The 23486-nt window shown below is 39.5% G+C and overlaps 1 protein-coding gene across 8 annotated transcripts in view; it reads left to right on the forward strand.

The window, feature by feature from the left end:
- LOC120752583 (ubiquitin-like modifier-activating enzyme 6) overlaps nucleotides 1–23486 on the forward strand; it is a 60247-nt gene that overhangs the window by 16282 nt on the left and 20479 nt on the right. For 3 of the 8 annotated variants that reach the window (XM_040063867.2, XM_040063873.1, XM_040063869.2), the window contains exons 1-8: nucleotides 16811–16889; nucleotides 18172–18218; nucleotides 19308–19369; nucleotides 19693–19790; nucleotides 20852–20942; nucleotides 21048–21267; nucleotides 22130–22333; nucleotides 22499–22872. In XM_040063867.2, the coding sequence (XP_039919801.1) occupies nucleotides 16875–16889; nucleotides 18172–18218; nucleotides 19308–19369; nucleotides 19693–19790; nucleotides 20852–20942; nucleotides 21048–21267; nucleotides 22130–22333; nucleotides 22499–22872 (1111 nt within the window). In that variant the 5' untranslated portion in view covers nucleotides 16811–16874. Of the gene's footprint in view, nucleotides 1–44; nucleotides 126–469; nucleotides 548–1779; nucleotides 1962–2317; nucleotides 2424–3156; nucleotides 3247–3355; nucleotides 3437–3983; nucleotides 4113–4929; nucleotides 4982–5087; nucleotides 5152–5981; nucleotides 6052–6693; nucleotides 6766–7488; nucleotides 7607–8559; nucleotides 8754–9916; nucleotides 10045–10839; nucleotides 10928–11274; nucleotides 11370–12605; nucleotides 14158–14196; nucleotides 14403–16810; nucleotides 16890–18171; nucleotides 18219–19307; nucleotides 19370–19692; nucleotides 19791–20851; nucleotides 20943–21047; nucleotides 21268–22129; nucleotides 22334–22498; nucleotides 22873–23486 lie in introns of those variants that run through there. The other 5 variants (XM_040063866.2, XM_040063865.2, XM_058420516.1 and 2 more) reach the window with 4 other exon arrangements.

The following is a 23486-nucleotide window of genomic DNA, read 5'->3' on the forward strand; positions in this document are numbered from 1 at the left end:
GTTTCCACTTACATCTCTGATTCTACAAATGTAATGTTCTTTAGGTTGGCTGTGGAGCGATAGGCTGTGAAATGCTGAAAAACTTTGCCCTTCTTGGTGTTGGTACTGGGCAAGACAAAGGATTGGTAAGTTAACCTTACTTCTCATTAGAAGTACTGTGACAGAGAAAAATTAAATAATTAGACCACTAAAATTGTTAAAATCCTAAGACTTATTTCAAATTGATCTCTGTGCAGAGGATACAGTGGCCTCGGCATAGGGTGTGCAGTTAGAAGCAGAATACACCTGGAGCAATCTTGCTGTATTATGATTTTAAAATAAAACTTAGTCAGTCAGAGCTTTGGCCACAGTGGATGCCAGTAGCAGTGTTTTGTTTCGACAGGTGTCTATAGAAGTTTTATCAAGATCATTGCTCAGTGTTACACTTAAATTGTAACTTCAGCTGTTGCTTTTGCCCCTTCTGACTTAGGTTACAATTACAGATCCAGATTTGATAGAGAAATCCAACCTGAACAGGCAGTTTCTTTTTCGACCTCATCACATACAGGTAGGCTTTCTTATTCAGTAAATTTTCTGGACTACTGTGTTTCCCTGTCCTGTGTCCCCACAGAGAGCTGAACTTGTGACTGTGTGTACTTCTGTCCAGAAAAGACTTTAAGGCTGTAATGAAATCTAAGGGTTTTTTTAAACAATGCCTAGAACTCCAATGGCATCCAACTCATCACTAGTATCAGTTGAGTAAAATTGGCTTGTCTAATTTGTACTGGTGTTTTTGACTAATGAAATCCCTCGAATTTAACAGTTGGTTGAGTACTGCATTACGTAAGAGCCTGCCATGGGTTACTATGTTAGAAATGCTCTACTATGTCATTGAAATTTGGGGAAAATAAAACAAAAAAGAATAGACAGTGCTGGCAGAAGTGTTCATGACAGAGCTCAGTAGTGCTGCTACTGCTGGAACTTGACCAAAATTGGTGTCTTCTGACTCAATACAGTTTTCACTAAGCTGGTAAATAGTTTTGAAATGCCCGACATGTACATTCAGTAAATGTATAACAGAGAAGCTGTTACAAAACATAGACAAGCAGAAAGAACATCCCCTTACTTGCAAACACAGCACAAAATAAAAAAGTGGCTTAGATCTTGACAGCAATGTGGAAAAAGGGTTACCCTGCCCAAAACACAACAGTTGAATTTTCTGCCTCCTGTTTATGTGCAGTAAATCTGGGAACAGATTGCACTTTGGATGATGGGTAGATAAATGGAAGGTGAACCCTGCAAGCTTTTAGAAGCCATGGGCTTGAGTGCTGATGCCTAGATAATTGTAGAATGGCTAGAAGGGTTGGGTAGGTCAAGAACTCTATTTCAGTTTATCTTCTGAAACTGATATTGTGTGGAATACCTTGCAAAAATGTGATTATTCACAGGTTCTTGATGTCTGTGCTGCACATACAGAGTTACTAATGGATTTATCCTGAGACAGTCATGAACTGCTCCCTTCTTTTGGAGAAATTCTTATGAGAGGCAGCACGTGGCATCAGTTTCAGTTACCTGATAAACCATTTAAGCACTTCTACTACGTGGTCTCTGAAATACTAAATAAAGCAAAAAATAAAACTAGATTAATGAGATGTTTTTCATTGAGGGAGATATATGATTAAAAATGTCATTTATTGTATGTTTTGCATACTAACATTTCTGTCAGTGGATTTTGTCTGATCAGTAAACGAAGTTGGTGTTTCTGTGTCCCTGATGTTCTTTCTGTATTTATGCTTTCAGAAACCTAAGAGCTACACTGCAGCAGAAGCAACTCTGAACATCAATCCTTACATAAAGATTGATTCAGATATTAATAAAGTTTGTCCAGCCACTGAGAGCACTTACAGTGATGAATTCTACACCAAGCAAGATGTGATTGTGACTGCTTTGGACAACGTTGAAGCCAGGAGATACATTGATAGGTAGGGGGTGAAAGGAAAGCAAGGACAGCTGTTAACTTCTGATGAGGGTGAGAATACTCTGGCAGTTTTAAGATTGAATTATTTAAGCATAAAAATATGTATTTAAATATAAAAGTAGAGGTATTGACATTGACAGATAATTTCTAATGCTCATAATCCACACATGCTGAGGTGTACAGTATCCTGATCTAACCTGAATAGTTCTTATTTAATCTCTTTATTTCCTGAGTTTGGTGTAAGCTTTCCACTCTTCAGAAGGTGCCTAGAGACAACTCTGGTTGCACCCCAGAAATGTTTGCAAGGCAAGAACGTAGAGATTTTTCTGTACTCTGATAGTCTGTGTCTTTCCATGTCAGTCGTTGTGTAGCAAACCTGCGTCCTCTTATAGACTCTGGGACTATGGGAACAAAAGGACACACAGAAGTTATTGTCCCCCATCTGACAGAGTCCTACAATAGTCATGTAAGTCTTTCAAGACCATTGCTCACCTTCTGTAGCTTGTCCCATGATGCCCTCTGATTCTTTGATCATTTTTATGTGTCTTTCTAAAATAAGTGGCCTATTTGAGCTGCTGAAGAGCAGTACTGTTAGGAAATAATTGCTTCCTTTATTTCTGAAGAAAAACTCACAGGAAATAAATTTTGAGCAGTTCTTTACAAGCGTACATAACAGTTCTGTTTGAATGGGAAAGGGGAGAATGAACCTTCAGGAACTATCGCTGATAGACACTGCCTGCAGTATCCGTCTGTTTTAAGTTCTTGTGGAGAAATTCACTGGTTGACAACACCATGAAGCAGTGCCATGTGGACACAGAGACAGGATTTTGAACATCTTAGTTGTCTTGTTAGGGTCCATAAAGAAGTCTTTTCTGGCCTTGGGTGACAGGACATGTTTCATGTTGAAAGTGTACATGCATGCCAGCTGCACATCTTGCAGAAAAGCTGGCTGGCAATTTCACCTGTTGTTTATGTTTCACAGTTCAATTTTGCTTTCCAGTGTTGAGTTTAGACTATTCCTCATAAAGAAGAATTGACAATGCTGCCTAGTGTTTATAAAACAGATTTCTAAGCATAAAAAGCCACTTTGTATTTTATAAGAGCAGAGGTTTAACTATGTAGTGTGCAAGTTCTTGGTGCTAATATTAGTAATTAACCTGGATAGGCCTGCATTGACATGCAACACTCCTTAATTACAGCGGGATCCACCAGAGGAAGAAATACCTTTTTGTACCTTGAAGTCTTTCCCAGCTGCTATTGAGCATACAATACAGTGGGCAAGAGATAAGGTAATGGATTAACCTCTCTGGCATTCAGCACAACTCCATGTGTGTTTGGAAAGGTGGGCATCTGATATACTTCTTGCATAATGCCACATTTGTTCTTTTTATTTTACAGTTTGAAAGTTCATTTTCTCACAAGCCTTCATTGTTTAACAAATTCTGGCAAACATATCCGTCGGCAGAAGAAGTTTTACAGGTAAGGGAATGTTGCCAGGGTAAACAGAGGGTTTAAACTACTGCTTTATGGTTTTTGTTTGTGTTTAAGGCCAGTGAGATTAGATTTAGTTTCTGACTTTTTTCAGAAAACCTGAAGACTTACTTGGGAAGTCATTAGTTGATCATATGAACAGTATTTCTGGTGTGTCTCTCATAATTAAAAGCTTTCCTACCTCTTGGGCTCTGTACATGATGTAGAAACACCAGAAAGACTGAGACACTGCTAGTGTGTGATTAGCTGGGGAAAATGAAAGTAAGACTGGGTTTGAAATGAGTTCAAGTAGTAATAAATTAGATTGAAATTGTTTACTGTCTTTTTCTTGTGAGTCTGTACTGGCCTGTGGTCCAAAGGGCTGGTGGAAGTAAATGGGGAAAAAAACCCAGTGGAGAGGAGCACATAAAGGATAGTATTTCACAAAGTGAACTTCTGTTTCCTCTTGCCTGTGGTTTACTAAAAACATATTTGCTGTTTGGCTGGATTAGAAGGAATCTTGTCTGTTTTAACATTTTCATGTTTCTTTATCTAGAGAATAAAATCAGGAGAGAGCTTGGAAGGCTGTTTTCATGTTATTAAAACTCTCAGTAGAAGACCCCGAAGTTGGACTCAGTGTGTAGAACTAGCAAGAGTAAAATTTGAAAAGTATTTTAGCCATAAGGTAGGTAAGACCTATAAATGAGCCAGCACTAGACTGATGAAGATTTTAGAAAACTTGGTGGCCCTAATAACAAGCTGTCCAAGTCTTTGCACTCACTTCCATCTCTTCATAAATAACAAACCACATATGAAACTTAAAATGCTGCATCCCATTCAACTGTAACACTTCTAAGTCTGGTTTATTAACTCACTCTTAGTACTCTGTTCAGTAGTCTCTGTGCAGTTTTCTTGGCATTTTTCCAGTGTTTTCCAAAATACCAGGATTATCAGATGTCTTTTATTAGGCAGTGGGTTTTTGTTTCCCACACTAACTCAGATTACTGAACTCACCTTTGTATCCTGATTTTCTCAAAGATTTTTCTGAAATAAGAACCAGTTATTCTCACAGTCTGGTCGTGAGTATCGCTTAAAGTATGCGTGTAATTTTGTAGGAAAAATAGGATTGGGATGTTGGGGATTAATAAACATTCCTGTGCATACAGAATCCCTCGTAGTAGTTGGCACATTGAGAAAATATTGCATTCCAAGTTGTGAATCCATATGCAAGAATCCTAAAGTGACAGTAAGGTGGGGGAGAATGCTTTGCTTCTTGGATTAAGTGCCTTGCTTGAGCTTTGTACAGATGAGGTGACATTGTCATCTCTGTTCTGTGAATGAAATGGGCAAGCACTCTGTCTAGTAGTACTTGTCTTTAAGATGTCCATCTTGACAAAAGTGTTGCATGATTTTCTTAACTCTTTAAATTATTTCAGCTAGACAGGCTTGATTTAGTGTGGTCATGTGACAAATTACTAAAGGCTCTCTGGGTTTTCCTCTAGGCTCTTCAGCTCCTTCATTCATTTCCCCTTGATACACGATTAAAAGATGGAAGTAAGTACAAATGCCCCTTTATGCCTGTTGAAAATTCATGGCATATGTCATGTTCTTGCTGCTCCTGTTTCCTTATGATTTCATCTTAAGTCTGTTTTCCTACCAGGTTTGTTTTGGCAGTCACCAAAGAGGCCTCCTTTCCCAGTGAAGTTTGAATTTAATGATCCTTTGTAAGTATGGTACTGTCCCAGATGCACAGTATAGCAACCTATAAAACTCAGAGCAGGAAGTGCAAAGCAGTGGCTTTATAGCCCTGGAAGTTGGACTGGAATTGATAGGTGTTAGTGCACAGTCTTATCCTGTGGCGGATTTGGTGAGCTGTCAAATACTTTCACTGCAGATAATTTCATTTTCACTGACATGAGATTGGAGCTGCTGGTCTGACTTCATCTAATGTGCAATGGTTTAGAACAACCCGTTTCACATCTTACATGGCTGCAGAATTACTGAGTTCTTGCTGTCACACCTCCCTGCCCCCCACTGTCCACATCATAAAATGCAGGATGTGCCAAATGACCTAGTGAAGGGACTACTTTTCTTGTTTGGGTCTGATCTAGATGGCTTGGGTATTACAGATAATTTAAAAAATTCATGTGGTTGATGTATTAAACAGCTTTTATCTGCTATATATCTACAGTTGCTTTGAGAAACTGTATCACTGTTTTTAGTTTGAGTGAAAACTGATGTCATGGTAAATATCAAAGTAATTCTGAGATTAAACTTTTTATCACATTGATGTCATGTGAGCATTTTTGATTGTTTGCTTGACCACAAATGTTAAGGAGATATGTTTTTCATTAAAAAACTCTCTACTCATCAAAATTTGCTTAATTTGGGGGACAACTGAGTCACTCAAAAAGCGCTATTTTGTACTGTGTACACTGAAGGATGGAAATTCTGTTTCTCAGTATGTTTGCTCAAGATCTTGAGCATGACTGCAAACATTTGGGTGACTGAAGTAGAAAAAACAACCAACCAAAGAGAATTCTTTTTCCTTCAGGCACTATGGCTTCATCGTGAGCACAGCAAAACTCTTTGCAACAGTGTACTGTGTTCCTTTCACGGAAAAGGTAAACCAGACTGTAACAGTGTTCCCTTAACTTTACTTGGTGTTCAGTTTAGACCTGATGTGCAGCTGCCAGTTCTTTTTAAGACCTGATTAAAGTAATTCTTAAAGTAATCTATCCTTCAGCACTGCCTGTTTGGCAGCTGCTTACACTTGTTTTCTTTATTTAAATTCCCTAACCTGGAGAAGAAATGAGTAGTGTAGTGGTTATTTTCAGTAAGCACTGAAGTTGGGAATTATTGTTTTGATGCAATACAACAACTGAACTGAAAGAAAATCTCTTTAAGGCTTTTTTAAAAGTGTCTTAGGTATGCTATGGGGGTTTTGCTTTTTACTGCTTACAGCCTCTGCATTGCTTATCCTTTGTTTTTTCTTGTTTGTTTTCTAATTGGACCTTCCTGTAAGTCAAGTTTGCGCCTCTGTTTAATTTTCAAGTGCAAGGCACTTCACACTGCTCTGGTTTGCTGTGGCAAATGAATTGTCACTTGGTGTTTCAATGATAGATGTTTGGCTGAAACATCACTGAATATCTGTAAGACTTTTTGGGTCTAGTAGTCTTTGAAATCCTATTGTATTTACAATCTTTTTGTGGAGGTCTTTTTGAGTTGATGTGAATTTAAATTGTTTTTCTTCAAATCCATAACAGGACTTGTCAGAGGAAACCATTTTGGGGATTATTTCATCTGTGAAGGTACCAGAGTTTAGACCTTCAAACAAAGTAAGTATGGTACTTAATTTAAAGAAAAAAATAAAATATTCCCCGAGCAGTGTCCCATATCTCCAACTACTGCATTGATGCTAATGAGAAATTAACACAAATTATAATGTGTTTGGGGGAAATAAGAATGGGTTAAGGTTAGAGGGGGAACCTCTGAAGACCTAGTTCCATCCTCTTGCTTAAACAGGGGCAGCTAGAGCAGGTCATCAAGGACTGTGTCCCATTGGGTTATGAACACCTCTGAGAACAGAGACTCCACAGCCTCTCTCTGCCACCTGTGCCAGTGTTCAACCATCCTCAGAGTTTTGTCTGGGATGTTTTTGTTTGTTTCTTTTTCTTTGAAGTATTTTTATATGTTCCTTAGGGAATTTTATGTGCTTCAGTTTGTGCCCTTGTTGCTGTTACTGGTCACAGTGAAAAGAGTTTGGCTGTGCTCTGTGTACTTCCCCCTTATGAGATGCTTGTACACATCGATAAGAACCCACTGACCCTTGTCTTCTCCACTCTGATCCATCACAGCTCTCTCAGCTTCTCCTCATATGAGAGATGCTCCTGTCCTTTAATGTTCTTAGAAGCTCTTGGCTGGGCTTGATCCAGTAAATCCATGTCTCTCTTGGGTTGGGGATGAAAGCCTGCAAGGAAGACGGGAAATTTAGTACACTTGACACTTGTGCTGAATGAAGCTCATGTATTTCATTACTCAAGCACTGCACACACTTGCAGGTTGTACAGACTGATGAAACTGCAAGAAAACCAGACCATATTCCTGTCAGCAGTGAGGAGGAAAGAAATGCTATTTTCCAGCTGGAGAAGTCTATACTATCCAACGAAGCTCTGGAAAGTGAGTAGTGCAAATCAGCTTCATAGTTTAGTAATATTCTGCATTTGCATTTGCTGCTAGTGACACTCAGGTCTTTGGATGAAGCAGTTCTGGAATTCTGCAAGAAGTAGAGTTGATACCTAAAGCTTTCTGAAGTGCCATGCACATAGTTGTCCTGTTGGTGGACATTATCCTATGGTTCTGTATTTCTGAGATTCCTGGAAATTTTAGGGCTTTCTGTTATGCTTGCTTGTAATTACAACACAGATGACAGTGAGCAGGCAGCAGCGGGGAGTTGAACTCTTAAGGAGGGGAAGGGTGCCAGCTGGATCCCAGATGGACTGCAAGTGATTTGGGCATGAGAAGGCTGAGAGTCACTACTTAGAATTCTCAATCTGAAATGATCCTAAATTGTAAAGACTGTTAAGAGTCTTCCTCAGCATCTTCTAGATGTAAAATGAGGATGCTCACATCCCATTATTGGGCCTGGCCCCACAAAGGGGTCACTGGGCAACAACTGCGTGCAAGCTTTTTTAGCCTATGAATCCAGGAGAAATATTAGCTTATCCCTAACTCATCCCATGAAGTGTCCACCCAAAACTCTGACTCCAATGCTACTGAGTCCATATTTTGAAATTTTTTCAGACAAACTAAGCTTTAAAAGGAATTCTCACAGGATGGAGCTTTACTGAGGTGGGGTGTATGAGAAACATACATAGGAATATTCAAAATCTATTCTTGGTGGTGCAAGGAGAGTAAAATTACCGAGCTCCGTTAAATGTTTATTTCATTATTCACTTTTAGCAAGTGTATTGAGAGGGGTATTTCCTAGCATAGGAAAACAAGTAAGGCACCAAGCTCCAGGATGTGAAATTTTAATTTGTTAAGGTTCTAGTTCCTTTAAATTATGTTTAGGATATCTTCAGTTTTCTAATAATAATTTTTGCTCTTATTTTTTTCTTTTGTATGAGCAGCTGACTTGCAAATGAAGCCCATCTCCTTTGAGAAAGATGATGATAGTAATGGGCACATAGATTTCGTAACAGCAGCATCAAACCTGCGAGCCAAGATGTACAACATCGAGCCAGCAGATCGGTTCAAAACAAAGCGCATTGCTGGAAAGATTATTCCTGCCATTGCAACAGCTACTGCTGCAGTATCGGGGCTGGTGAGATTGATTTTTAAAATGCCTATTTCTTTCTCTTACTGTTTCTTGCCTAAAACTGCTGTCTGTTGTCTGGATATTGATTACTCCTACCCTGACAGAGGCTCATTTAAAGAAATGGATTTACTTCTTATGTACCAATAGCAAAAGTCATGCTTGGTTCTAGATGTGGTTGCTGAGGAATACACATAGTGCAGGTAGCTCAGTGTGGAGCTGCAGTGCCAGGTGAAGATTGAGCTCCGGGTGGGAGCCTCAGGCAACAGGTCATGAACTGATGCTGACCCTTTGCACAACAACGGGCACAGGGACCTGTGGTCCAGCCTGGTGACCAAACACTCAGGGACACAGCAGAAGCCAAGGACTCAGCTGGAAGGGCCAGCAGGACCCCAGACTGTGGAGACGGTGGATCACATGGAATTGTGATGATACAAAAGCCCAGGCAGTCCTTTGTCAGGGCCCCTTCTCCAAGGCACAACTCAAGCTTGACTTGCTATTCTGTTGCTACACCATGATAAGATTACTTAACGAAACCAGAAGTCAGACTCTGCTAAGGGAAACCCAGGGTCCAGCCAGCAAGGAAACCTTGTCTGGCTGTGAGACTGGGATGAGTAGCGAGGCAGTGTTAGAGAAACTGCCCACTGTGAAGGGGATTCAGTCCCACCAGGGAGTCTGGTTGTGTGAGTGTGGCTGCTGGAGTAGCTCCTGAATGGTCAAAAAGGGAAGTTTCCTTAACATGGTGAGCCTTTGGTGCTTTTATTTTTGATTTGCAGCACAGAAAGATGGGTTGGAATTCAGCATTTTAATTTCATTTTTGGCCATTAATACTAACTTCCAACAGAACGCTGCTGCCAAGAGTGGAAAGGATCTATTCTGGAGTAGTTCACGTTCATGCATCTCCACAGAACCTCATGCTTTGTGGAGATCACATGAACCAAACAATTTTGGAAGAGTACTACATTAAGAACAGTTTTGAATGTTTTAAGTATATCCCTTCGCTGCAAAAAAAAATATTTCTGTGGCATAGTGGGTTGCATATCCATGTTATTTATTCTGCTGATTGGACAAAGGCTGATCTCATTAACAACTTCCTTGGTAGTTGCTGGCCTCTTAACTACACTAGAGTTGATAACACTAAAACCTAATAAGTAAATTTCAATTTACTGCAGGTTGCACTGGAACTCATCAAAGTTGTGGGTGGCTACTCAGCTGATGCATATAAGAACTGTTTTCTGAACCTAGCCATTCCCATAATGGTCTTTACAGAAACTGCTGAAGTAAGAAGAACGGAAATCAGGTAGGAAGGACAATGTCAGAAGGGCAAGCACAATACTTGGAAACCTACTAATTGATGCTTAGAACTTGCTGAACCATTCCAACAAGAGTGAAGTTTGAATAGTTACTAAATCCAAATAGCCACATTAAGGCCTTATGTGCTCACATAGCAGAGCTATGATGGAACTACAGCTCATGGCCATACTCCAGTTAAGCACTGTAGATATTCAAGGGCATTTTTTTGTTGTTTAAACTTAGAAGATGATGAATTGCTTCATGCTTGCTACCAAACTCTGCTATCCACTTACTGTGTACTGCTAGAGGTGTAAGTGATCCTTGTAATACTGCCAAGGGTGTCCCATAATGCATTGCCCAAGAATTTCCTGTTTGGAAAATGCAGTCCATATTCATCTGTCCTAGTTTAAAAAATAGTGGGTTTAAAGGCTTAGTTTGGTTTTCAGTTGAAGCTATTACTTGTGAGACTTTAAAAATCTAGAGAAGGTAGATGTGTGGTATTGTTCTGGGAAACATCCCGGGCATGCTTTTGCATCTTGTTCAATACAAGAGCTATTTTTCAGTCAGTCTGAAAACTCAGTTACATCATTGTCAGATATCACGTTTACTTAAGAGGTCTTACAGTGTCTTGTGCTTAGCAAGGTCAGAGGGCTGGACAAATGACAGCAGAGGGGAAAGAGATTTTTGCTCAAGATTAAACACAAGCACATCACCAAGAAGACACGGCAGTTCTTCAGTATGCTTTTAAAGGGAATGACTGAGTTCACATTCTAAAGTAACAACCTTTCACTTTTTAAAACAGAAATGGGATATCATTTACCATCTGGGACAGGTGGACAATTTATGGGAAAGAGGATTTTACTCTGTTGGACTTCATAAATGCTGTCAGAGTAAGTTACCTAATGTCCTGCATTAATAAAAGGCAATAGGAAAGGAGTTTCTTGTTTTGGATAGCTGAATTGTATTTTGTTTTCTTTTTTATTTCTATCAAGTTGCTGTTCAAACCAGAATAATTTTAGTAATAACTAATGTCCATGGGAATGTCTCTAAGTAAAGGCACCCAAGCCTGTTTTCAAATTGCTTGTTGAATCAAATGTATCTTTATAAAACATTCTGTCAGTGTCCATGCGTTAGCAGGTTTTCTCGTTTGTATCCTGTGGATTTGAATAAGCGGTAGTATCTGCTGATTTGGGCAGCTGTTCTAGTCTTTTAACAAGTTTCAATCTGTGAATTCCAGGAGAAATACGGAATTGAACCAACTATGGTTGTACAAGGAGTCAAAATGCTCTATGTTCCTGTGATGCCAGGCCATATTAAAAGATTAAAGCTGACGTAAGTATAACTGGAAAATGGATTTAGGGATGCAAGCGCTCATACAAATTATGTTCATTGCTTGTATCAAAAGAACATGTGTCTGACAGCAGTATTTTCTCTCAAAGTGGTTTCTAGCCATTAATATTTTTGAAAGAAAAAAGATAATTTCTTTCTGTAAAAAAAGAAAAAATAGGAAGTGAATTAATTTCTGCGATGAGGAAAGAAGACTTGCAAAATGCAGCTTTAACTGTTGAATACCAAAATGAGAAAGCTAAAGAAGTCTGATAGTAATTTTTTGCGGGGAAAGAATGTACCATGGTTCAAGCAGAGCAAGGCTACTAGAATCTTTTGAAACTGTCTTAAAACTAATGCTTTATGTTTAGCAACTTAGCTCTGAAGGAATAATGTATTGCTTGTAGTTTAAGATTTCTGCAAGACTGTTCAATTATAGTAATTGCTTGAGATTCCACATCACTTTAGTCCTTTTTAAAATGACGACATTCACAAAGGCTTTGCAATGCTGCTTACAGACAGGAAATTGAGGTATTTCACCCTGCAGTTTGGCAGGATGTGAAGGCAGGACATTGGGTTTTGGCTGAAGGTCTTTGCAAAATAACAGCCAGATCTCATCCAGGTTTAGTTCTGCCTTACACCTGTGGATTGAACTACTTTAGCTCAAAATCTGTTTCTTACAGGTCCTGTGAAGTGTGTGCTAGTCAGTACTCACAGGCTTTGCTGAAGCAAGTGCATGCACTGATCAGTAGTTTTGAAGGCCTGCCAGTAGGTATCAGGCAAAGAAGTATGAGTAAGCTACTTCAAACTCCTGGGGAGAGAAGAGGTGCTAAGCTGTAGAGTGCCTGGCATACTAACATGAGAATTTACAGCCTGTTTCCAAAAACGTTGCTTATATGCTTTCTCTTACAGCTGTATAAATAATATTAAATGAGTGGGGTGTGTAATGAAGTCAAAGTCATGGTATGAAGCTGCCTTTTTGTGAATATCAGGATTTTTTACTACTCTGAGACTTAAATGGGCTTTGTCTGTCAGGAAAATGGAATACAATTTGCTGAAGCTCAGGTGGGGGAACAGCTTTTGTGTGCAATTTAGAGGTGGCTTATTCTCTATTTTAATTTGGTCTGTAGTATGCTGGGCCAGTACATTATTTCTGGCAGTGAAATTCCTCCTAGTCTGGCCCTGAATTCCCACTGCCAATCCTCTTGGTACATTCATGAATTGTTTTTCATTTCTTTATAGGATGCAAAAGCTTGTGAAACCGTCAGCTGATAAGAAGTATGTGGATTTGACAGTATCATTTGCTCCAGAGACTGATGGAGAGGAAGACTTGCCAGGGCCACCAGTGAGATACTACTTTGTTCAGGAAGACAATTGATGGTAGAGACACAAAAGTCACTCATGGACCATTTGTTCTGGGAGTGTGCTAATTTTCAGCTATTAAAGATGGTACTATATATTTCTTTTTGGTGAAGCCTTAATTAAATGGTGAAAATCAGTGGCTTTGCACTGAAGACAAACTGGATTTGTTTCTTCTGCTCCTGTATTCTTCAAGCCTGTTTGCTCAAAGGAGGATTGGTCACTCCATGAGATGGAATGTCCAGTACAGTCCTTACCTTAAAGGCAAGATTTGTTTTGAGGAAAGCAAGAAGAATTGTGAACCTAAGAAATGGGTCTCCATGTGCAAATTAGGCAATTTGCATTTGCTTAGGGAAGACTGCAAAAATAGGAAAAGCACCATTTTATGATACTCCTGGTGTTCTAAGAACATCTCAAATTCATTTCATATGTTACTTCATTCTCAAACAAGAATTCCATTCTTGCCATCTACACGTGAGATTTAGTCCATCTGAAAGGCTTAAACGCCTACTTCAAAGCAGAGGAACTGCTTTCTTGTGTGGCTGGTTAGTGGTGCCGTGGTCAGCACAGCTATCCTGTGTCAGTCTCAGCATGGAAACATGGGGAGGGGGGTGTAAATTGTCAAAGCTCCCCTGAAGTCCAGAAAGCTGGAACTGTTGATTATCTGCACTAAGACTGTTCTTTGTGAAATACTGCAGTATGGGGAAAGTGAAAACCTATCAGAGAGCCAAATTAGCACTTTCAACAATAAAACTTGGTCTTCAACAAAGAGAAAATATGGTTGAGCCTTTCTGCCCTCACCAAATTGAAATCACTGTAGCACTTGATGACGTTAAAAGGAGGAAAAGACAACCTCTGGATGGTCATAGCAAACTGTTACCTCAGTTTCTCCTTTTGGGTACCATTTCCTTATAGCAAAATTGTTGTGCTGTATACCTGTCCTCAGAACAAGTCTGAACTGCACTGAACAGCGAGGTTTTTACCCTCATTGGTCAGTTATTGGATATCTAATTTAAAAAAATTTGCTTAATTGGAAATCATTATGGACTAGTTTGGCTGCTGTGGTGAGGCAGAGGTGTGTTACAGAAACATCATCATTTAACTCATTTAAACACTGGATACCTGAGGTAGTACTTCTTTTTTCCTCCTCATCATAGCAGAGCAAGGCAAGGTTAGAATAAAAACTTAGAAACTAAAACACCTTCTCAGGTGTTTCAGCTTTAGAGATTGTTACTGAACATTATGTCTTGCAGCTGTTGCAGAATCTATTAACTTAGCTGTTTATCCTCAATCATAATTTATTAAGCTTTAGGGATGTCTTCACACTTAATTTAGTGATATCACTAATTAGTGCTAAGGATCACTTAAAGGTTTAGGTCAAGTTAAAAACACTGTCATCTCTCACAGTTGGAGGCTGGGAAACGAAAATCTTTGAGTAAGTATACTCTGTTATGTTAGTATGGTGTTAACATCATGCTTATGCTTTTGAAATAAGCAGCATTTAAAAATAGTAAAGTCTCAGAACTATTCTAGAATGCCATATGGCTGTCTTCAGGGTTTAAAGTAAACTATCAGATACAATTCATGCAATGGCTTTTACTACTGACAACATGTACACCTTTGAGAGCCTTGTAAAGCGTCCAGGTCAAGGCTGGCAGAGATCACAGCCAGAATTTACAGGTATGGTTGTATCTTTATGCTGCTCTTATTGTGTGTGTCTGCTGGATAGATGGACGCTCTGTGGATGGGTTCTGCTCAGTTAAGAAGTTGGTTATGGAAAAAACTAAAAATGCACAATGGCTCTAGATATTAATTAGCACAACTTTACAATTTTTGGATATAAATTAATCTAGGTAAAATCTTGCAACTAGTAACTTCAAGAGGACTTTCTGTAGAAGAACTTGGTATGTCAAGTGGCATGTTAAAACTGTTCTTCATGCTTTAAAGATTTTTGAATTGCTGATATGGAGAGTGAAGGTGTTTATATGGAAGATTGTGGAGTGCACTGATTCAGTGTGAATTTGTGTTTGATAGACCCTGTTTCTCAATCTGTTCCTGCTTTTTATCACAAGGCTCTGCAAGTGTTCAGTGTGATCACACTAAAAAGGCTCTGTCAAACTGGGTGAGTGAATTTTGGGGTGCTGATCTTTCAAATCTCCAGTGTTGTCACAGTGCTACCAAGCTAGAGGCTTGTAGTGTTGCCTGGAATCTTAGAACTGCTTTTTCTCTTTTTTTGTTGTTGTATTTGTTTTGTTTGTTTGTTTCGGGGTGTTTTGTTTGTTTGTTTTTGGTGATGGCTTTTTTTTTTTTTTTTTTTTTTGGTTCATTGCAGTGAAAGAGTGAAAGCTTGTGTTTGTCTAGGACTGTTTGATGCAGAATTCCCGTGGAGCAGCAAAAGCTTGCTGTCTTCCTGCAGCAATGAAGAACTGTCTTTCCACTAGAGCACTTTGAACGGCTTTCTTTCAAAATGTTATTCTTTGAGGGAACAATTGATTTGCAGGACTGAAGTTTTATATCAGTAATGAAAATCCTTCTCACACAAATGTTTCTTGAAGAGTTTGCTCATATTTGCACCAGCTTTCTCTGAATTTCTATCAGTCTTAATAGATGGAGTTAATTAATTTGTGCATGCAAAACATTAAGCAGCTAGATCAACTTTTCTCTGGTTAGTCAACATGTTTCTTTAATGTTAGGATTTAACAGGATTTAATTTCTTTAACAGTGAAGGTTCTGTGTGAGGGTCTCAGTACTGTTAACAATACTGCTGTGATGGATCAGATGGATTTAAGCTTTTATTATCTATACCACAAGTAAAAAGTAGATGTTTCCATATTATTTTCTCACCCTTTTCATATGGTGAAATATGTGACTGCTTATTAAAAAGATGGAGCTATTCGAGAATCATTGTATATAGGAAGAACAACTCTGACACCAGTTGGGCTGTCACCTCTTCATGGCTTCTCACATCCTGAAATAATACAGGTTTGAGCTAGGCAGAGTTCATACATCTCGTTATCAAATACAAGTAAAGATTTTAGGTAAGTTCATGATCTTCATAATTTTTCCTTGTGTCTTTGAAACAATGTGGATGTAGGCCAGTTGTTTTAAGAAAGGAGCTGAATTTCAGCCAAAAGCTGAAATTAACTTGAAAGCTTATTAATCCCTGTGCAATTACAGAAAGCAAATGTGCAGCACAGTACAGCAATCTAGACCTTTGTCCAAGGGTTGATGCATTTGACCAGAGAACTTTTGAATATTTATTTTAGTGAAGGTTTATTGTGTCTGGTTGATGCAGTAGCTGGTGCAGGTGCTTATCCATGGTCCACAAAGCTTATTGAGGCTCGAGTTTAAAGGTGCCCTAAGTTCCAGCATTGCTAACAGCAGAACTGTGTTGCCAAAGTATGTATCCCTTTGTGTGGCCCAGGTGAGAGACAGGGAGAAGTGTTGAATTACCACTTCTCCCAGCAGCATACAAATTTGAATTTCATAGGGGAAAAGCTGCAGCTCTGATCCCGTGCGTACTGAGCAGCACCTTCTTACCAAAGTGATCTCAACTATTTTCATGGAAAGTGTTAACCTCTCACGTTATGCTGTACTTTTAAAATATAACAGGCCTTCCCTTTAGTGGTCAGAAATAGGAATAAGGAGACCTGGTGTTCCGGTCATAAGCGTGTGATAAAAAGAATCACTTAAAACTACATTCTTGGGCAGTGTTTTGCCGGCACTGTAAAGTACTGTGGCCTTAAGTTCTCCAGTAGTTGTTTTTTGCTCGTTGTTGAGTTCTTCAGTAGAATTTTAAAGGAAAAATTGCAACGCCCCGTGGTGACAAGGGATGTTTTGTAGCGTTTGGAAACCCGAGGATTTGAACTGCCGTTTCTCACGGGGGAAATAAAAGAACGGGAAGCGTTCCCCGCCCGCCCCCTCAGAGAAAGGGGGGGGCCCCAGGGCAGCCGTTGCTTCTGCGCAGGCGCAACAGCCGCGCGCGCCTAAATCAGCTGCCCTGCTCAGCGCGCGGCGGCCGCCAACCAATGGGACGGGGCTGGGGAGGTGTGGCCGGGGCGCTCCCGCTCCACGGCCGTGCGCGCGCGCCCGCCGGGAAAGGCGCGCGAGGTTCGAAGGGGCGCGGGGGGCGCGCACCGGCCCCGGTCCGGGATGGCGGAGGCCTTGGTGAGAGCGCGGGAGCGGCCGGTCTGTGTGCGTCTGTGTGCTTCTGTGTGCGTGCGTCTGTCTGCGTCTGTCTGTCTGTCTGGTTTGTTGTGGGCGGCGGCCGGGCCCGGCCGTAGCGCAGAGGCGCGGCCCTCTGCGCGCTCCTGAGGGGAAGGACGGGGCTGGTCTTCCACTTCCCCCGAGGATAGCGAGGTTGGAATTGGGGTTCCGCCCTCACTCCGGGTCCGGGCTGTTGGCACAGACATTTGTGCTCTGAGGGCTGGTCTGTCGGAAGTCCCGTTCCCCTCAGCGCACAAGTGTCTGTGCTAGATCCCGTTCCCCTCAGGCTGCGTTTGGAGAGCCGACTTCCACGGGCGAGTGAGCACATTAAGAGCAGGACACTTGTGCAGACACGTTAGAATCGTGCTTAAGTTTTAAAATTCTTCGTATGTAACGCGGCACGAACTCAATAATAAATGAACTGTTAAAGGTTCTTTTAGGTGCGTGACAGGAATTTTAAATGTCTTTGATGTGCAAGTGCGTTGTGCTGCACTCTGTTACGAGGGGAAGGGGCTTTAAACTCGAGTGGCGGATTGACTGCAGAGTGTGGTTCTGTATAGTTTCTGAAGTGGTGGCTTTTGGTCAGTTGTTTTCCCCTGTCACCTGTAACTTCCTTCTGCCACTGTAAACCGATGTTGAAAATTTGCAGTGAAATCAATCCATATGGAGTTTGGTTATTTTTGATACCAGAAGTAATATCCAAAGGGGAATCACAAAGAAGTGCAAAGTACTGTCAGTATGGCAAACTTCAGAAAAACGTGCTGAATTCCCTTGTGTTAGGATTGGATAATCTCCATACCGCATATACTCTTTAAATTTACACTAATTAGGAAGAGGTTATAGTTGTTTTTCAGCTAAGCATTTACCTTTTTGGAGGTGTTTTCATGTCACATTTGTGAAGAACTCCACTCTGCTTTGCTATTGAATTTTTCTTATCCTTTCTTCCTGTTTTATCCTTTTCAACCATTGCTGGTTCCCAGGTCAGCGGCTTTATTTGATTACACAGAGAATGTGCTGCTGCTTGAATTATTACTGCTCTAGTAAACGACTGCTGCTGTTTGAATGACTTTGGTTATACTTGGGTTTCAAGTGTATGAAGAGGCACTGTGGCATTCTAAGGAAAACAATGCTGCAATAGCTCCCACTCTCCCACTACTTTAAGGTGTTTCAAGAATCCTCAAGATCTTGTTTTTCTCTCAAGTGTCATCATGCTTAGTAAAAACTGATTCTTATTTCTTCACAGAATCATTTAAAAAAAGACTACAGAGCAAGATTCTGCCATGGAGGAGGGTAATTTGCATTTAAATACCTATTCTTAGAATCTGGAAAACTTATCTTGATTTTTATCTGAAAGCTAAATGTCAAAACTACGTGAGGAGCAAGCTCAGTGGAGGGACAAGGCTCCAAGGTTTTCCTTTGCTGAGGCAGCAATTGTGTTGTGGCTGTACCTAAAGCACCCCTGGCTAGGCTGCCTGAGTAGGGAAACAGTAATTTGTGCAAACATGTTGCCTTTCAGGGCGTAGAGAAATGAAGCCCATGCAGAGTTCCAGCATATTTGGACCTTACTGGTAAATGTTAGAGGTGTGTTTGAGCACTTGCAGTGCTGTCACAGTCTTTACATGTGTGTTAGGGGTCTGTGAAGGTTTTGTTACTGAAATCCATTTTTGGACATGAGTTGCATGAGCTTTCCAAATCTACCCAATTAATTGTTTTTAAAGGTACATAATGATCATTATGGGAGTAGTACTCCATGGCGTTTCTAGTGTTATTTTGGGTTTGATCAACGCTGGCTGGTGAATCACTCATTTCTTCCCTTTTCGCTTGTGCTGGTTTGAAATAATAATCGAGCCATCTGAGCTGTTCACTTGCTTATGGATTGGATACCTCAAGCCAGCCCTTGCTGCTGAAACTTTTGTATAAGCACAGAAATAGCTTGCTTTACAGGGTGACTCCCTGTATGGAGGGATAGATGTGCCGCAGCACATTTCATTTCTCATTCTGCTGTGACTACATCACTTTACAGGCAGCATAGCTCAAGGTCTGATTTATAAAAAAAATAGTTATTTCAAGTGAGACTAGTCAGTGAGACTGAAGGTCATTTACCTCAGGGCTGTTGCAGTAGTTCCATGTTTTCTTTTATGTAGAGAGAATTCTTCATTCTTATTATAATCTGTGAGGCTTTTTTTTCCTGGAATTCTTACTTAGATGAATTTCTTTGCAGATATCTATGCATGAAAATGGTATTTGAAAATATATTAAAGTTGGAACTATGGGAAATAATAGCCTAAAATATTAAGAAGTAAAACTTTACTACTTTAGTATTTGGGATAAGAGCATTTGGCATTTTTGATTGAAAAATATTTTCCCTCTTCTTTCTAGAAATAAGATTGATCTACAGCCAGGTCAAAACATACTGAAAGTCATACAGGATTGTTTTGAAAGTAAGATCTTACTTGGTGTTTTGCTTGATTTGCTGATAAAAGAAAAAAGTATTTTCTTCCTTGTGTTATATTTAATAGTTAGTAGATGGAAATAAAAAATAGGGACAAAATGGATGAAAATAGTGTTTCTCAGGGTTTTTAAGAACAGCCCCTTCTCAGCTTTTTAAAACTGTGTCTTAGTTGTCTTATAATCTCTTTCTCAGGCATCTGATTCCTTTCTTGTTTGGATTTATGTGACCTTAATAAGCCTTAGAACGTTGTTAAAATAAATGAAACCTGGACAATTCCAAGATTCCCATATTTACTGTTTTTTTTCTTCATAGGTTGCAGCAGTGATCTTACAATAAACTCTCCAAATTGCTCAACCTTTAGTTTGAAAAATAAGAAGAGGATTTCAGTGCAGAGACAAAGGATAAGTTCTGTCAGTGTCAAAGGGTAGCACTGGGTACAGGTTCATGTGGGTTCGTGTTCAGTTCTGTGGCACTAAGTTCTGTATGAGCACCTGTAAAAGTATATAGGCTATAATTTAATGATCTCTAGTAGTTGTTGAAAACGTGGGTTTTTTCTTAGTTTGTTGTGCTCTAATAGTAAATTTACTGTAAGTAGAATTATTTAATAGTTTTTTTCCTTGGATTTTTACTAATGAAAGCTTCTTAAGCTTTTTGTCCAGGATAGTTAAATTTCTCATAGTCTCAGGCTGAAGCATGCTGCCTTATTACTGGTGGTGGGGTATGGCTGTCTTGGACTCCACTGGAGTTGGTTGTGGTCACTTTGCTGGGTATATGGACACAGTTCTTAGCTATCAGATGGACAGTTAAATTTAAAGGTGATTCATGTAGAAAAGCAGCTGGTTAACTCCTGATAGTTATCTGAACAATAACTTCATATTGTCTACAACTTTGCTGGTGAGTGGAAACAAGCTGAAGGCCTTGTTGTGCTGCCTGAGAGGATGATGCCAATAATCTAGACTGTATATTTAATTTTAAAATTTTGATTTTGCTGTTTTCTTTTAAGTAGGATATTTGATTAATGGCAGGGTTTAGAACAGGCAACTTTATAATGGTGTTTGTTTAATTTAGTCTGATGTTAAAATGATAATCTCAAGTCAATTTTTGCTAAACTTTGGCCTGTCTTAGTAAAGGGTAGTTAAATGAATTAATTTAAATTTTTAAATAGTTTAATGAATTCATTCTAATGACAATAGTAAGTAGTTTACCTCTAGATTAGCAGGATGTCTGGTTAAAGCTGCATATAGATTTTTACTGTACACACTTGTTTACATGTTGTCTGAAATTCACAGTTACTTTTAGAACGTTTTACACAACAGAAAGTGTTCAGGTAAAATAGACCTGTGATTCGAATGAGTGTGAATTAAGGGAAGGAGATTATATCATGTTCTGTAGAAATGTATATTCCTGCTACAGTACTGTTGCTTTAACAAGTATTTTGCTTTGTCTCATTATTTGTTACCATTTATGACAGCCTAAGGCAGGATCAGCCAACTCTGTGAAAAGAGCCCGTAAGACTGCAGAATCCTTGCCTGCATCACCCCTAAAACCAGTCAGCAGCAGAGGTTGGTCACAGTATTTCTGAATTAAGGTTTTTAAAGTAACTATTTCTTGGGATTTTATAAGGTTTTAAGTAAAAGAATTAAACCTGTTCTATATATATATGGCAGGACAGTCATGTGAATCACACTTGAAGCCTGCAACACACGATTACATAGCTGCTTCTAAAAAAACAGAGTCTTCTGTGTCTAAAAGTGAAAAAAAAAATACATTAAAAGATGTTGAAGCACTGTGCCAGCCTCCCTCCATGCCTTTGGACTCTGAGAATAATTGTGGACGTGTTGCATCACCTTTGCCTGTGGAGGAAGCCAAAAGTTCTCCTGTAGTTAAGTAAGTAGAGCTGAACATGATTGTGGTATCATATTCCATGTGTGCCCTCCACCTCAGGGTAAATTGAGTTTGGATTGTGAAATCATAAAAAAAAAAATAAATGCAAGCTTTTTAGAAAGTTTCTATATCTGGGTTTAGAAAGGGAAGAATTATTTTTTATTTAATATTCTGGTGATAAGTGCAGTACCCAAGTGAAGGAAGCCTGTCAAAATAGATTTAAACTCTTTTGCAGGAAAGTGTACCAAAATATCAGCTTCTCTGATTGTCTAGACTTCTTCAGTGAATCCTATTGACGGTGTTGGCTTTAAAAGTTAACAAGAGTTTGTTAAAGCAGAAATGAGCAGTCATTGTTCCCCTTGCTCTGAATATACAAATGCCTTATCCAAAGTAAAATAGCTTCAGTTGTGATTATTATCTCCATGTCGGAAGATATGAAGCTGAACTGCAGCACTGGCCAGTGTCCTGGCCACAGTTCTGCTTTCCTAGAGGATTGAATCTCTGGGGTAGATCCTAAAGATGGATTGACACAGCCCATTGACGGAATGAGATTGGAAAGGCAGTGCACCTGCAGTCTAGGAGAGCTGATAATTTCTCAAGCACATTCTCCTAAAATTAGGAATTCCTTGTGCTGAGCAGTCTTTACTTTGATCAAGAGTCACATGCTGACTCCATGTTGCCTGTGGACACTTGCTACTATGCTGCAAAGTGCTACTGCTAACCTGAGTTGCAGCAAGTTTCTAAAGGGAAGCTCCTTCATAAGAAGTGAGATGCTGTCAGCAGGAGCATCTCTACATCCTCACAATACTTTATTGTGCACTCAGAATTTATAGCAACATGTTTGAATGCTGTTTGTAATTCACAGATTACGTTTTGATAACTGGAGTACCCCAGCCACAGAAAAGAGCCGTGGAGAAGTTGAAAATTTGGAAGGACCTCAGCCTGGGAGAGATGAGCAGGTTGTTCCTGTGCAAGGAACAGAACGTGTTACTGTATCATCTGCCTGGAAAGAGAAGTCTTTCTCTTCAGCTGTCTTAGCAGCTGTAGCAACAAGAACACTCGGACCGAGGTTTGTTTGGAAGCTTAATGTGGAACATACAACGGATGAACTTTATAATAATTCTTCTGAGCAATGTTCTGTATTCTGTCTAGGTGTTGGGAGATTTGGAAGACTGAAAGTCAATTTTCCTCTGACCCTGGATGATATGTATGTTTTTTTCCCTCCATTCTTTAGATACTCAACCTCGATACCACCACCAGCACCTTGTCCTGTGAAATATCAAGATATAGAAATAGAAAATGAATGTGAATTTTTAATTGATGAATCAGGTGGCACATCATCTTCTTCTTGGATTTCAATATCCACTAAGAAAAAAAAATCAAAAAGCGATGGCTCTGCAACTCTCATTTCTAAACCTCAGCCCTCTGAAACGGAGAAGACACAGAATAAGAAAGTCAAGAACAGAAAAGTACAGGTTAAAGCACTTACTAAACAGAAACTGGATCATCTGGATGTTGGAGCTTTTGACTTCAAAGAAATGTCAGAGTCAGATCCAATCCCTAATAGTGAAGAAAATGTCCTTACATCTCAAAGCCGAAAGAGTACTCGTAAGTTATGTAACAGACTTCAGACTTTTCCTTCCCCGTCACATTACTGGATTATTTTCTGGTGGTTTATAAGGAAATTATAATAAAGCAGATGATAGACATCAGTGGATTCTTTTTTGGTGCTTCAGTTGCACAGTTTGATTCGGATGAGACGGAGAGGCAGTGAGATTATCTTCACTTTTTTTGCTACACCCTTTGCCCTTCCTGTTAGGACATTAAAAAATAAATTAGCAATGTTACCTTTTCTCATGAGGAGTCATAGAAGATAGGTACCCAAGAAGCTGTTGTTCCTCTCTCCATAGAAAGGCAGTTATGTGCTTTGAACAGAAAGGGATTGAGTTTTAGGAATGATTTGTGGAGGCTTTTGTAGCACAAAACACTGAAAACTGGAAAGCATATTGAATGTAACACTTCTGCCACCTTTTTTTTTTTTTTTTTTTTTTTTTTTTTTTTTTTTTTTTTTTTTTTATTTTTAGGAAATACTGAAAGTACACCAAAATGTTTTTTGTAGACTATAGTTTAGTGAAAGCCTTCTTTTAACCAGGGGTGATAAAACTGGTTCTTGGTTCTGTGATACCTCTTTTTTTTCTTCCCCATTTTGATTCTTTGGGGGT

This window comes from Hirundo rustica, chromosome 5 (assembly GCF_015227805.2).
Source record: "Hirundo rustica isolate bHirRus1 chromosome 5, bHirRus1.pri.v3, whole genome shotgun sequence".
Lineage (NCBI taxonomy): Eukaryota > Metazoa > Chordata > Aves > Passeriformes > Hirundinidae > Hirundo > Hirundo rustica.